Source organism: Jatropha curcas, chromosome 5, assembly GCF_041381405.1.
Source record: "Jatropha curcas cultivar XTBG-Jc1 chromosome 5, XTBG_Jcur_1.0, whole genome shotgun sequence".
In the NCBI taxonomy this organism is placed as follows: Eukaryota; Viridiplantae; Streptophyta; class Magnoliopsida; order Malpighiales; family Euphorbiaceae; genus Jatropha; species Jatropha curcas.
In genome coordinates this window covers 17,900,508-17,915,827 of record NC_143155.1, presented here as the reverse complement: position 1 = coordinate 17,915,827, position 15,320 = coordinate 17,900,508, and the positions used below count along the sequence as shown (strand labels likewise).

The 15,320-nt window shown below is 34.1% G+C and overlaps 3 protein-coding genes across 4 annotated transcripts; 2 read left to right on the top strand and 1 right to left on the bottom strand.

Moving 5' to 3' along the window:
- The first annotated feature begins 3,915 nt into the window (after nucleotides 1-3,915).
- LOC149496309 (cyclic AMP-responsive element-binding protein) lies at nucleotides 3,916-6,174 on the top strand. The gene has a single exon (XM_089721189.1). The coding sequence runs from the start codon at nucleotides 3,916-3,918 to the stop codon at nucleotides 4,351-4,353; it is 438 nt and encodes a 145-aa protein (XP_089577315.1). The 3' UTR covers nucleotides 4,354-6,174.
- A 155-nt stretch (nucleotides 6,175-6,329) lies between these two features.
- LOC149496308 (Pathogenesis-related thaumatin superfamily protein) lies at nucleotides 6,330-8,769 on the top strand. 2 transcript variants are annotated; one of them, XM_089721188.1, is made up of 3 exons: nucleotides 6,330-7,233; nucleotides 7,785-8,064; nucleotides 8,230-8,769. In XM_089721188.1, the coding sequence occupies exons 1-3, from the start codon at nucleotides 6,747-6,749 to the stop codon at nucleotides 8,252-8,254; spliced, it is 792 nt and encodes a 263-aa protein (XP_089577314.1). In that variant the 5' UTR covers nucleotides 6,330-6,746; the 3' UTR covers nucleotides 8,255-8,769. The 2 variants fall into 2 exon arrangements, with proteins under 2 accessions (XP_089577314.1, XP_089577313.1); XM_089721187.1 differs by having other exon boundaries at nucleotides 8,192-8,576.
- BIN4 (double-stranded DNA binding protein) lies at nucleotides 8,568-14,257 on the bottom strand. The gene is made up of 12 exons (XM_089721186.1): nucleotides 13,919-14,257; nucleotides 13,544-13,775; nucleotides 13,357-13,406; nucleotides 12,030-12,276; nucleotides 11,732-11,793; nucleotides 11,596-11,649; nucleotides 10,286-10,403; nucleotides 9,913-9,959; nucleotides 9,671-9,697; nucleotides 9,303-9,378; nucleotides 9,057-9,196; nucleotides 8,568-8,861 (listed from the first exon to the last, which is right to left on the bottom strand). The coding sequence occupies exons 1-12, from the start codon at nucleotides 13,964-13,966 to the stop codon at nucleotides 8,760-8,762; spliced, it is 1,203 nt and encodes a 400-aa protein (XP_089577312.1). The 5' UTR covers nucleotides 13,967-14,257; the 3' UTR covers nucleotides 8,568-8,759.
- Nucleotides 14,258-15,320: the final 1,063 nt, after the last annotated feature.

Here is a 15,320-nt window from a genome sequence, read left to right as displayed (position 1 = left end):
AGCACCACCCCCATCACACAATCGTGGCCTATGAAAGCACCACCCCATCACACAAATAAGCGCGTCCGCCTATTTATAAGGGCTGATAACCCTAGCATATGATCATAGCTTCACAATAACAAAATCCATCTCATCATACCACGTCTCAATCATGCATAGTAGAGCCCAAATAAAAATCATTCTTTCACAAAAGCAATGATTTTTAATCAAAACCTCTTCATTTCTTAATACTCATTACTCAAAACATTATAGATATATATATACTTAATATAGTATCAAAGTACATAAATCAAGAACTTTGCAGCATTTTCATAAACTTGACCTTTGCTGGGTTTTTAACACATAATTTGAGTTATGGGTCTCCAAATTAAATGAAATCAGATTCATTAGAAAGCTAAGACAAAATGATACAAATGTTCAGAAGGGACCACAGCCCAGATCACAGAGTAAGATAGCAAACAAAAGCTCAGAACACAGACCAACATATCAGACCTGATTCAGCAGAACCAAGTCCAATGTTTCTTGAATTCCTACTTCACCAAACACTCAAATGAAACCAATCTAGAACGAGAGAATTCTCAAGACACAGGGAAACAACTTTTATGAAGAACTCAGAACCTAATCTTGTCATTATAGTGGTCAAAATGGGCACTCAATTTAGTAATGCATGTGGCCCGACACAACAGAGTCAGTTTGGGTGTTTTAGCCATAAGTTGAGCTATGTATCTCCAATTTGGACACAAGAGGATGGGTTGGAAAGATAAGAAGTAAAGATATAACTTTTATGAAGAACATAAGACGTTAGTTTTCCATTTGAGTGGTCAAAATGGACAATCATTTCGGATAGACAGGTAAGACATCATAACAGAACCAGTTTTGGTATTTAAATCATAAGTTGAGCTACAAGTATTGGAATTAGACATAAGAATATGTTTTGGAAAACTGAGAAATAGATCTACAACTTTCATGAAGAAGTCAGAAACAAATGGGAAGTATAAAGGGGTCAAAAATGAGTTCCAATCCCACGGCAGAACACATCTCACATTAAAATTCAGCAATTTCAACAAAACATACAAAGTTCCTAACATATGTGCAAAACCCTAACCATGTAAAAACAACTTAAACAAGTGAAAGTATTATTGCACTAACCTTATTAACAAACTTGAAAAAGCTTGGAAAGCCTTACTCCTTGGCTTTCTCTTTACCCTTTGAGGATAGTTCTCCAACCTCTTCAAAGCATGAAAAATCAACATTAAAAGCAAAACTTGACAAAAGAAATAGTTGGAGCATGATTTAATGCATCAATAACATGTCTAAACCATGAATTCTACTTAAAAATTCACAAAACTCAAAAACCACAACTTACTTGCTTCAATGGTAACTTCACTTCTCTTTGCTTTTAATCACAAATCTCAACTTCTACTCCTTGATTCTTAAGCATTAAGTCCTATTCTATGGTTTAATTAGGTAGTTTGGTGGTAAATTTGGAGGTAAGAAAATGAAGAAAATGAAAGAAGAAGGAAGAAGATGGAAATGGCGTGGAGAAGAGAAGAGAAGAAAGACAAAAATGTTGTGGTGTTTACTTTTAAGTGCCAAAGTCAAATTTGACTTCCTAAAATCATGCAGAATGTGTGGCTAAGATCAAGTCCTAAGTAATCTCATCCAATGGCTCTAAATATTCCTCAAATAATTCTCTTCTACTTCTTATTTAACTCCACCAATTAATTAAATTAACTCCACTAAAATAATTCCTCATTTATTTCTTAATATACCACACTAGAAATATTATGCATTTAATACATAAACTCTCCAAAAATATTCATTAAATATTTTCTACCCACCTAAATCATGCAAACATGCTCCAAAAATAGTAAATAAAATAGTAAATAGGCATAGAAATTTTTCCGGACTAAAATAATACCAAGTCCCGGACCGATGGTACTATTCACATACCGGTAAATCACTATTACCGACACTAAAAGAAAAATCAGTCTGTTACATTTTACAAGTATTATGTTTTAGGACATTTCACAAGTTATCCTACAAAGAAAATGGACTTAAGTTGGATTGAAAAGTCTATGGACAAAACAATTAATGTTGTCGCCTAATATATATATTTAGAAATGTAAACAAGTATTTATCACTAGGTAGTGGGATGTTGATAGGAAAGACAATGAATTCAATTTTTCATTCTCTTTCTATACCACCTATGTTCCATAATACTTATTACATTTAAAATTTCACATTTTTTAAGAAAATCATTAAATTTACTTAAGTTATAATAAATTATTGAGTAAATTAATTATATTACCTTAATTTAATACTAATTCTCTAAGAAAATCATTAAATTAAAGTAATAATTATTTGTCACATACAAAGGGTAAACACGAAAAAGAATATTTATTACTCATTGAAACCATAAATATAATAAGTATTTTGGAATAAATTATTTTTTCAAATGTGACAAGTATTATGGAACGGAGATAGTAAATCTTAATTTTTAAGGGTAAAAAGGACAATTCAAATTCAATCAGTGAAATGATCCGGATCATCACTATCCATCTACCGTCACTCTATTAGAAATACTGTATCAAACTCACCAGCTGGGCCTTTAAATACAAGAACTAGGAAATGAAATGGGCTTTGCGGGCTGAGATAATAATAATATTACAGCAGCGAAGCGAGTATAAAGGAACTGAGACACACGCGTCAAGTGTTAATTAGAAATAAAAGTCATAGCAGCGGAAGCGGAGACAAAGAGAGCCGTTGCGCACGTGACGAGTCAAAAGAAAGAGATTTTCATTTTCCGCATATTATCCACATTTGCAGCACTAAATACTGAAACACGACTTCAATTTCATCCACATCTTCAAATCTAATGGTATTTCTGTAAATTCCCCTAACTCATTTTTTATTTTTAATTTTAATTTCATTTTTGTTTGTACGTGCGACGTCAACAACCCCACTGATCCACTATCCTTTCTCTCCTCTATAAATGCTCTTCTTACCTTCTTTTCCCTTCTGCCTTCGTTTCTTTCTTTTTAATTGTTACCGTTTTCGTTGATTTCAAGAGAGATAGTTAGGTAAAGAAGAAAGTTAGGGTTTTTGCAGGTCAACGTTCGAAGACGACGACTGGGATTTCGCTTGTGAGCTGTTTCATCACTCTTTTTTTCGCTTATTTGGAGATCAAGTGAGTTAATTTTTTTCCTTTTTTAAGTTTTACTGTTTCTCTTAAAGATTCTGAATTGCATTTTATGCCAATTAGATTTTTTTTTTTTTATCCAAATCTTGTTTCAGCTTTTTGGCTCTTTCTCTAATATACAGCTCAGATCTGCTCATCATTGCATGAAAATCATATTATGTTACAAAATTGTGTTTTTTTTTTTTCTTTTTTTTATGGGACCGAATCTTTATGATAGTCATAAAATATACCCATTATCATGTGATCCGTTTTCCTGCAATTTTTCAGTATTATTGTTTGTATAGTTTACTTATAATATTTCCCGGCTAGAATTTAAACTAGATCATGCTTTTTAATTCCCATTTGGCAATTTCATTGGGACAAATTAAAAGTCAACGGGATGAAGAATCAAAACAAAAGAGTGGCAAATCAATGGTGGGTTCTTTTGGGGTTCTCAAAAAGGGGAAAGCAAGGATGTTCGTTGCAATTTCATTAATTGAAATGAAGGGTGCAGCTTAGTTTAATAAGAAATATTTTGAGCAAAAAAATTAAATTGAAAAATAAAAAGGAAGGAAAGAATGCTGGCTTTATCCACTTCTTTGGAATCTCTCTCTCTGTGTCAAGCTTTGACTGTTTCCTCCGTTCTGTTGGGCTTTGCAGACATTTGGGGCAAGAGCCTTTTGGGAGCAAAGACGCGAGAGATTGCTGAATTTGTTGAAATTTACAACGAAGCAATGGAGGTATATGGAAAATCCATGGTATCAGGTCCTGCCAACGTTATTTATCTGTCCACTATTCTCGGCCGAGATGGGCCAATTCCTGTCCACAAATGCGATTGGAAATGTGAAAATGAACATGTGTGTGGAAATATGTATCGCTGCAAACTAACTGGTCTCACTCATATCTGCGACAAGAACTGTAACCAGAGAATTTTGTATGATAACCATAATTCCCTTTGTCGAGCAAGCGGTCAGATTTTCCCCCTTTCTCCAGCTGAGGAGCAGGCAGTGAGAGGAGTTAGAAGGAAGATTGATGCTGACAGTTCCCCTACTGATAGCTGTGCTTTTAAGCGCAGGCGCGATGCACAGCTTCATCCTTCTCCTTTTGAGAGATCTTTCTCTGCTGTTGGTCCCATCTGCAGCCAAGTTGGGGATGGCATGGATATGAACTAGATATATCTATCATATAACTGAAATGACTCATCCTCATTTTACTCATAATGTTCCTCTGAAATCAACTCCCCCCCCCCCCCCCTTCTTTTTGTCTTTTTCCTCATGGAACAAATATGGATAATGGAAACTCAATGCGGTTACTCTAATGGTGGACCTTATGTGTCCTCCCGCCTGTAGGAACTTGATATTTCTTTTCATGTTTAATGCTATGTAGCAATAGTTTGACTTTCAGTAGGAATATTGGACAGGCTCAATTCACTTATGACACTCAACTTGAATTAGTTCTATTTTAGTCTTATTGTTCATTTTGAACTTTAACTGTGACAGGATGCTTTCAGGTCTTCTATAAGACTTTAATGCAGTGTTGTTTATTAGTAACTTTAGTGATGTACTTCTTTCCTAAGCTGTTTTCTTTTCTACCTTATGTTTTTTCCCCTTTTCTGTACATGCTTCTTTAGTGCAGATTTTTTTATTTGTAGAAGCAGAATATTGTGTGGTGACATTTGTTAATACTGATTGTTGTTCCTCTTCTTTGCTCTCAAACATGTTAAACTTTATAATTCTGCTTTCATACATTCCTCTTTATATGTTAGTTCTCTAAGCTATTTTCAGTGTCCTTGATTTTGGATATTTGTTGTTTTTGGGCATTATTGACTAATGCTGCACAGGTTTATTCAAGTTATTCGAATTTGTGACCTTTATGCTTTATTTTTGGTAGAAAACTTAACTTGGTTCTTTACTTTGGCTTGTTTAGTTTATTGCAGGTTGAAAGAGCAACAATTGGCCATTCATTGCTTTGTTTGTGTTGTTTGCTTAGTTTTGTTTCATTTGAATTTCATTTTCATTTTGTTTTTTTGTTTAGTTTTGTTTTGTTTCGTTTTGTTTTTATTTTTGCAGGGATTGAAGTATGTACAATTCAAGAGGATTTTAATATGTTTTATGCAATGATGAATTAATTATTACATTTTAAGATGTTTCTTTAATTACAGTAGTTTACCTATCTTTCTCTCATTTTGGTGGTTTTCCTTTTTGCAGTGGAAAAATGATAAGGTAACCAATTGTGCTGATGAATTGAGGAAATGCTGTGTTAGTTTGCTTCGTGTTTCTGTTGAGGAATTGCCTGTCAGTGCTTCATGTTGGTGGTGTCTCTCAAGGTCTAACTTCCCAAGATCTTGCCATGTTTGACAGGAGTTGATGTTGGTCCGAGTTGGTCCGAAGAGCCAATAGCCATCTACGTTATAATGTAATTTAACTGTGTAGTATGTCTTTGGCTGTGACAGATGAAAGTTAATTGACACAGTCATCAAGTGATGAATGGCTGAGGCAATATAAATACCGAATCTTCTGTGGTGGGCTTAGTTGATGAGCTCATTAGAAGTGGAAGTGCTGGAACTCAGGAATCTCTTTTAAGGTGAGCTTGACAGTTCTCATGAGGCCCCCCCTTTCATGGTCTTGAAAGCATGTTTGGACCATAGAGCTTATCACTGGCCTGGTTTCTAAGTTGCTGAATTTCCTAACATGCTTAATGCATATTGATTGATTGTAATTCTCCCTTGCTAATCTGTATTCTCAAGGTTTGATTGGCAAAGGCTGTGGCCTCTCCACTATACTCTTGGGGGGTTCAATGTAATATTGTTGTTTTCTTCTTCACATTCTTTGTCATTCAATTTATGTTTAAGATCTGCAGCCATGTTCTTCCTGTGGGATTTTATCATTACCTTGGCATAGTCAATTTGTATAACAGCTCATGTGGTGTGTGTATAAACTGTATGTATCCTCATCTTATGTTATTACTATGGAATTCAGATCTTACATTTTACATTTCTTTCTTCTGCTCTAATTTTTGTTCAAGTCAAATTTCCTTAATTGTGCTTGGCAATCTGAATTGCCATTGTTACTGTTGCAGTAAGTTTGCTTCGATACTAAACTGACATCAATTAGAACATTTCTCTTTCCTAGGTCTTGTAGAGGATTGACACTGAACTGTGAATTCCTTGTTGTCCAAGCAAATTTTATCTGTTAGATGCAGCAATGTATTTAAAGAAATTAATTATTTATGTTTCTTATGGAGGAAACCTAGCATCAAGCTTTTAGCATCATCAAATTACGTCTATTGATTCTTTTGTTGATTTATTTAATTCCTTTAAACTGATATTATTATTCTTGAGGAGGAAGGAGATAAAAGAAGTGTGTCTTAATAAAGAAAGGAATTCCTTCTTGATGAGGCTGCCATGGAAAAAGAAAATACCAAACCCAAATAAGGTTATTTTGCGGCTGAGAGATTAGCAAAGCAAAGCAACCTTTCAGTTTGGGGTTTAGCCTTTCTTGTAGATTCTCCAGAATACAATATCTAGGGTTAGCCGTACCATGAGAAATATCATTCTAACCCTAACATGTCGCAGCTGCAGAAGATTATCCCAATTCTCCTTTTAATTTTCACTGCTTTTTTAGTTTCAAGCTCATATGCCTGCACATTCACAGTAACAAACAATTGCCCACATGCCATATGGCCTGGTACACTAGCAGGTTCCGGTACTCCACAGCTCCCTACAACCGGATTCCGGTTGGACCCAGGGCAGAGCTTGAGGATTCCAACAGTTCCGGGATGGTCAGGCCGGATATGGGCGAGGACTGGTTGCACTTTCAATGAGTATGGAGTTGGGTCTTGCCAAACAGGGGATTGTGGGGGGAAACTGGAATGTGAAGGAAATGGAGCAGCTCCACCTGCGTCGCTATTTGAAATAACACTTGGTACAGAGAATAACAAGGATTTCTATGATGTGAGCATTGTAGATGGTTACAATTTGCCTCTACTTGCAGCACCTCGTGGAGTCCAAGGTGCTTGTAATGCAACTGGTTGCGCTTCAGATATCAATATGGGTAAAGATTTTATCACTTTCAATTTTATGTCCTTCAAGATTATATGTTATACTTCTATTTGTCATTTTTGGTTAAAGATACCATCTTTGATATATCAATGAGCTTTTACCCAGAGCTAAATTAACCCTCCAAAAAATTACATTATAATAAAATTTGTAAGGCTTGATTAATTAAAAAAAAAAAAATCAGTCACAAAGGTTTTTGTAATTTTAAAAGGTGTTGCATAAAACTTTCAAAAGCCAAGTTCAAAGCTAAATTTAGGAGGCCGTGGCTTTTGACGTTTCAATAAATGCTATTTAACATAGTATTTGAATTAATTTTTAAAAGTTAAAATAGTACATTATAGAAAATTAACTCCTATAACATTTAATTAAACAGTTAATAGCTACTAAAATAGCTAAACGCTACTATAACAGCTAGTTAATAATTACTGAAACAGTTAATTTTATCCGACATTCCCTTATTATTATTTCAAGAGCTTAATTATTGAACAAGCAAAACATGCGTCATATTTGGTGACCTAATCCTTTGAAATCTGTCAATTTAAACAGGATGCCCAAAGGAACTCCAAGTGGTTGGTGGGGAAGGTGAGGAAGGTGGAGAAAGTGGGGGAGTTGTGGCATGTAAGAGTGCATGTGAAGCATTTGGTCTTGACCAGTACTGCTGCAGTGGAGAGTTTGCTAACCCAACGACTTGTCGTCCTTCCTTTTATTCAAGCATTTTCAAACGAGCTTGCCCAAGAGCTTATAGCTATGCCTTTGATGATGGCACCAGCACTTTTACATGCAAGGCTTATGATTATGATATTGTTTTCTGCCCTAATGCCAACGGGTATGCTACTTTATATGAATTGGTAAACTAGTGTTGTTCCCTTAAACTTTACCTAATACACTAATCAGATCACATTTTTTTCTATAAAAATGTAAATTATTTAGTAATAAATTTTTCTCTAATACAGGATTAGAATATCTGATGGTACTTCCATCCCTAATACAGTAATTCACAAGCCCAACGACGGTGAGACTGTGAAGATGGCCTCTTCCTCAAATGCCATCCTGCCCCTTCCATTGTGGATTCTTCTCTTCGTCATCAATCTAACCTTGAGAACATAAATGCTCACCAGAATGGATCTAACAGATCAATGGAGCTGACAAATCTTGCAGGATAATATGCTTTTGAACTCCCAATAGATGAGAATTACAGCTTTAAGCAGCTCATCTTAGAGCCAGTAATATTTGCTGGAAATGTAATATATATTGAATTGTTGTTAATTGAATTCATTCATAGTTACATTAGAACTTGAAATTCTCGGCACTAATTGAATGCGGTCCAAATTGAATCAACATTTTCTAGTAAGTCATTCAAGAAGCATACCTTATAGTGGTACAGATACTAAAATGTACTTGTGATTTTCTATTGTATTATCATGAGCTAGTGTCGATGTAAGGTTGTTTGCAAGTCATTATATATGAAACATGCATGATATTAATATTTAATGAAAAACAGGAGGAGAAAACACATCACTCTCATTTCTTAGTCTTGGTCTTCTTTGATGCTTGAGCTTTGTTTCTTGCTCTCTTTCCAGGCTGCGGCTTTCCTCCTCCAGTTTTGCTCTTCTTTTGTCCTCCCTGCATTCCCAGGATTGCAATTAAGCAATGATTGAACAATTACATTAAATTAAAGCAGAACAAATGCTGAGTTGTTTTTTGTTTCTTATACATTTCTTGCATTCTTTTCATTATATATATATATATATATATATATATATATATGGGATCCATAGGTGTGAGAGATGCAATTACAGAGAAAGATCTTAAACATACAAATGATTTCTCAGCTTTTCTTTTAGTTTTTCCATTGGTTTGTTCTTCATTGCCTTCATTTTGATCAGTGTGATGAGATATAGCTTTAGGCATCCTGTCAACCTCATCTTCTGAGTCAAAAGAAAACCCCTCAAGAGTTCCTGCTTATGCAAAGTCATTACAGGGAAGAACAAACTACAGCTCAGAATAATATCTTTTACTTCCAAATATCATATAGGAAAGTCACAGACATAAAAGAATTCTGACCTTCGACCATAGTTTCGGCTTCATAGACATTAGACTGTGCTTTTAGCTGAATGAAGTCATTCATGATAGCCTCTATCTAACCAAATAATACAAGTCCAATATGTCAGATTATAACAACAGATTTTTCCATGCACTTTTGGAGAGCAAAGCCAACGAGGACCAAAACAAGCAAACATTGAAAAACTATTTTATTGAAAACAAGCGATTTCATCCTAATCTAATATACTGAAAGTGCAGCCAGGTATAGCGTGTCACGCTACAATAAGGATGAAATTAAAATTTTTTTTTTTTTTTAAATGGAGCACATACATATACTTCACAAACCAACCAAAGACCCCAATGAGGAGAAAGGCAAATAGTGGACGAACCTTTGCCTCTGACTGACCAAAGCTAACCTGAAACAAGAATGTGTCTGTGTTATATAACAGCAATCTAGTAGTAAAGTAAGAAACAACAGAGAGAGAAATGTAGAATGATATAAAATAGGAGGAAAAAGAAGGGGGTGAAAAAAAAAAAAAAAGAAAGTTGACATTAAATAATCTTTTTCTTTTATGGTGTTTAGTGGGGTGGGGTTTGAATCTGAAAAATTCCTGTACAGATTATGACATACAACGCAAAATGTCCTGGAAGGAACTATTGTTGTTCTGTATATTGTTCCTGAAACAGCCAAAGTTAAACCAATCAGATCTACGTCGATTTATCAAGACATGCTCAACAATTAGCTAAATTCATGAGGCTAAACAAATATAGCGAGAACTCAAAACGAGACCAAATATAAGTAAATGGGTTTTAGAGCAAAAGGGAAATAAGAAACACAGTAAACAACACCAGCATTGTGATTCCAGAAGGAGAAATAGAACATGAAGACATTTTATTTCTGAAAAGTAAGTCAAAATGGTTTCAGCCACTAAGAGCTCAGCTATATTCTAGTTCTACCAGAGTTATACAGAAATGGATATTTAAGAATTTCAAAAACTATTCACCTTTCAAATCCAAGTACATGTCATGATTTCCATTTGAGGTATCAGGAAATACTACTCGTCCAACGGCACCCATGTCACCACTCAAATCTATGGATTCACCTTCACACTCAACAAGTGCCTGCAAAAACCTTGTAACTTTTAGTCGATCACTTATATGCAAGTGCTTATGTGAAAGTATATGTGCATGGATTATATATGCATACATGTTATCATGTGGGTGCATGTATACATGTTTATTCATGTAAAGACCATAGATTTAAATGGCGCATGTTGTTAACTGCAATATAAATGAAGCTTCTGCAACCATGATGTAACGGTTGCAGCACAATATTTTTCATATGAAATATAAAATGCATACCTTATGATAGGATGAAGCAATTTGAATTTAATAATAAATATGCTTTCTTTGATGAATTTGATTGACAAACTTAGGTTGAATTCATCAATGTGAATAAAAACTTCTAGGAATGAGTCTGAAACACCAATGAACGTGTAATTTCAAGTCCCACTTCAAATAAATTCTCAACCACCTTCATAAATCTAATGAATTAGAATTAAGTTTTCTTTCCGCGAAGTAATTTAAACTTACGTCATGTCTAAATTCCTCATGTGAAATTGTACCATCCAATAGCATTAAATTAATGGAAACTCCAAACCAACAAAAAAATTAAGAAATGCAGTTTACTTGAGACCATGAATGCAAAATGCATAAAATAAGAAATATTCTAGTCATATTCATATTCTTTTCCCCACAATTATAAACTACAAATTAATTTTGCAAAAAAATAATAAAATAAATGTTCCGCATTCTTTATTCATGCATGAAATTGACATCAAATTACTAGAAACATGAGTCTAGGAATAGCAACTTTTAGAATTGCTAGCTTAAATTATAAACTAAAGTTAATTAAAAAATAATAATTTAAAAACATTAATAGATAAAATACTTTATTTCATTTTAACTTGACCATGCATTAAATTTATCCATAAATACGCTATAAAAGCTACTGAAGCTAAAGCCTTTAAATAAATCAATCGTTTTATTTATTGAATTAATGCCAATTAGAGCAGTGCTTTTATGATTTCCTTTCCCTTGTTTAATTATCTCTGTTACATACACTGCTCGACTTGCTTTAACCAATGTTAAGACGATAAATCCTGTTGGTACATGGGGTTAAATCTGCCTCATCATTAATTTTGAGACAGCATCTTGAAAATTCAAACGAAATCTTTCATAGAAAGCATATTCGGACAAAATTAAAAGGGGGAGAAAAGAAATAATACATGTCAAAGACAAATCAGAAACATACCTTTGAACGATTGACTTTCTCAGAGAGCATCAACGGCAGCCTTGTCGAAGAAACCTGAAACTCTTAACATGTTAAGCCAATTTTTGTGAACCAATGACCAGAGAAACAAACAACGTCTGCTTCTGATAATTCTCACCTGAGGACCAGTATGCTTCTCAGAAGTGTCTTCATCTGCTACTTCAGCATCATCATGATCTCCTGTGGCATCATCATGATCATTTGCATAGCTTGGAGTAAACAAATTCTATCACTTTACTTTTAAATTTTGGGCAGGAGACTAGAGGGAAAGAGAAAGTGAATCAAATTTAATGCACTTCAAAAAAGGTAGAAATTGGCCACAGCTACTTTCTTTTCTTTTCTTTTTGAATTCTAGAAGGTTAAAAGACAAAAACCATTCTAAAAAAAATAAAGGTGTTGCTCCACTCATTCCATACCTTTTTTCAGAACATTATCAGTTTTATTCTTCTCTTTCTTCACTGTATGACCCTCAGCTTTTAACAGTTTTTTTGGAAATTTTTCCTTCAAGGTCTTCTTTGACGGAGACTTTACACTGCTACCAACAACTGCATCCTCGTCCTCTACACTCTCTTTGAGTTGACTATTTTTTGTCTCCCTCCTAGAGCTATTATCAGGATAAGACTCGGAATCTGATGATAGTGCCCAAACAGAATGATTTGCAGCCTGTTTAACAGCACAAGTGCTTATCAGGTTATTATCAGTGGCCAACCATTTGACAGCAATCTAAACGTTTCATCAAATGAAGAAATTATAAAATCATTTCAGAAGCGTAACAGCATTATCATTTCTGATATTTAGAAAATAACGCATTCAGGCAGAGTTACAGATCAATAATATTCAAAGCTGCATAGCAAGGATGGTCTAACTGCAGTATACAATGCATATGACTGGCCTTTATCTATTAATAATTAGATAAAAACTACAAATATTTATTGTGCATCAGCTATATGGTGCCTCAACAGGAATTTGACTCCCATACACTAGGTGTACAGAAATTGAAAAGGTGAAAATGAAAAGGAACAGAATGAAACACCAAAAAAGAGTATAAGTTGCTATATGTCACATCTACCAGTTAATAAAACTTAGTGTCTAGCAATTTGACTACAGAAAACTATGCTCACTTTTATATTATTCCTTTCAATTTAGAGAATAAAAACTAATTTGACCTTTCTATCAGAAGTCCTTTCTTTCCTCTCCACAACACACAAAATAGAAAAGGCAGCAAGTCCCATATTTTCCTGTTCTACTCTGGAATAACTCTATGCTGCCGTCCTTTAATTTCAAAATGAGAGAGCCCATAATGATGGTTATCTGTTCAGACTTCTGTAGTCATTCCATGTAATGCACCCACTAGCCAAAATGAAATACTTGTATAAGAATATCTGTGAGTCAAAGACATGATAGGAAGCACACCAAGAAAAGAACAGAAAGTCTTTGTGGCCACATTTTCTCCTTAGGAAAAGTTGTGCCTCTCATTTGCACATGAAGATACATGATTTAAAACTATTCTTCCTACCCAAGAAACATCCCATTCCAATAGTCTTGTTCATAAAATTTTCATTAGTTAAACAAACCTAAAAATTAATAATACAGAAAGCAGTACTTTACAACTGTAGAAGCAAATTTTCTAAACAAAGTTAAGTAATTATCTTATATAAACTCAGATTTTCTAAACAAAGTTAAGTAATTATCTTATATAAACTCAGATAAACACGAAAGAATGCTGGAGTAAAGATCTCATACATGTTTATCAGATGTTCCTTCTTCATCAGCTAGTGCATCAACCCCATTCCCTATATAAAAATTAGAAAGCACAACATACATAAATATAAGCCAATCAAATGACAAAGTAACTTCACTGTAGTAACAGTGAAAATGTCTTAGTAACATTAAAATAAATTTCTCATCTAAAACACTTAAAGTATTTCACCTTGTCTTTCCTCCTTCTTCCTCTTCCTCTTTGGTGAACTTCCAGCTCTTTTTGGAGCCTTAGCTTTGGAAATCTTATTGGACGGAGATTCTGCACCATTTTCACTAGGAACAATATCATGATTGCTTCCTCCCTCTGTAGATTGAGATTCAATTTTAACATCCCTAGAAGGAGTAACATTTGGCAAAGAATCGGAATCCGAGGATAATATAAGAGTTGAACGAGTTGGGGCCTGTTCAACAATTTAAAAGCTCTTTCAAATTAGAACCCAAGCAATGTAATGGTAATGCAGGAAGCAGAACCGAGATTTAAACAAACAAAACACAAACAAATGAACTGATGAGAAAACCATTAATCAATTGCGTTTAAAAATACCTGGAAACAACGGAGCCAATCTGGAGAATCCTCCCTAGAACTGCTCATTTCAGTGCAGCAGCTAGATTGTTCAAAGTAGCTACAATGGGTTCCAAGATGAAAAGATGTATATATTGTTGGATTCTACTTTGCACTCCTCCGCTTGCAGTCACAATTATACATAGTAATTCATCAAAAAAAATTGATTTCCCTCTCTCTATAGAAGGAGATAGGAAGCAGTACCTTGAATATCCTAGTGCTAAAGCTTGCTTTACAGTGCTGTGTGACAAATTAGGGGTTAGTCTTGGCATACAAAGAAGACAGAATTAGACCGCTGATTAAGGAACAGGGAGGAATGAACGAGGTCAAGGGGGAAATAAAATAAACTACAAATACTATTTAGTCCCTAAACTGTGACATAAATTACTATTTAAATCTCTTTAATAAACGAACTTTTTATTTAGGTTATGTTTGATCATAGATAATAAAAAATGTGGTGCAATAAAAGAATGCATCGTAATGGAATGACAAAATTGAAAAAAAATTTATGAAATGTTATCATCATCTCATTTTTATATTGCTTTATAATTATGTAATATAATTAGTACACTATCACTACCGCAATCATACCACTACCACTATCAATAATCTTACCATCACCACCATCACCATTTTAATGTTTGGTCATATATTTAATTTATTTAATGAAAATATATAAAATTATATTAAAAAATTAATTTTCAATTACTTTAACTTTTATTTTGTTACATTCATTTTTTTACCTATTTTCTTTTAATTTTTTAGTCCAAATAAATTTATAAATTTAAATAGTCTTTAATTGTTTGATATAATGAATAACTGATCAAATATTTCTTTTATATTAATAATAAAGTGATGGTAGAGGTTGAGGAGGTGGCGATGGTTGGAGCAATGGTTGAGGTAGTGGCGGTAATAGTTATGGTGGAGATGGAGTAGTGGTTGAGGTGGCAGCGATAGTGGTGTGCTAGTTCAGGTGGTGGTGATAATCGAGTGGTGGTGGTTGTAATGGAGTAGTGGTGGTGGTAGAGTAATGGTAGTGGTAGAGTGGTAGCAGTGATGGTGGTGGTGGTGGTGGCAGTGGTGGATCTAATGGCGATTGTGGTTGTGGTTGTATTGGTGGTGGTGATAGCAAGCTTAAAGTTGAGTTTGGTTAGGGTCCAACTTTTGAGGAATTGTAAATACAATGGTCATTACATAGGTTTTTAAATAGAATGACTATTAGATTATTTTAAATAATGGTAAATACACTTGTAATACTCGTTACATTATGGAATAAGAAAAAATTATGTTCAAACATCATAATCAATTATGTAATATAGTCATCATTCCATTACATAGTTGATTGCATTGAACCAAATATAGTCTTAAAGAAAATTATAATAGC

What these genes read in the sequence shown, in the direction of transcription:
- BIN4 (XM_089721186.1), bottom strand. Translation starts at nt 13,966, where the DNA reads ATGAGCAGTTCTAGGGAGGATTCTCCAGATTGGCTCCGTTGTTTCCAG. An exon ending in AGAAGCATACTGGTCCTCAG is followed by an intron (nt 11,650 to 11,731) that starts GTGAGAATTATC and finishes TAAGAGTTTCAG; the next exon opens with GTTTCTTCGACAAGGCTGCC. An exon ending in GAAAAGCTGAGAAATCATTT is followed by an intron (nt 8,862 to 9,056) that starts GTATGTTTAAGA and finishes CTGGGAATGCAG; the next exon opens with GGAGGACAAAAGAAGAGCAA.
- LOC149496308 (XM_089721187.1), top strand. Translation starts at nt 6,747, where the DNA reads ATGTCGCAGCTGCAGAAGATTATCCCAATTCTCCTTTTAATTTTCACT. An exon ending in CGCTTCAGATATCAATATGG is followed by an intron (nt 7,234 to 7,784) that starts GTAAAGATTTTA and finishes CAATTTAAACAG; the next exon opens with GATGCCCAAAGGAACTCCAA. An exon ending in TTCTGCCCTAATGCCAACGG is followed by an intron (nt 8,065 to 8,191) that starts GTATGCTACTTT and finishes TCTCTAATACAG; the next exon opens with GATTAGAATATCTGATGGTA.
- LOC149496309 (XM_089721189.1), top strand. Translation starts at nt 3,916, where the DNA reads ATGGAGGTATATGGAAAATCCATGGTATCAGGTCCTGCCAACGTTATT.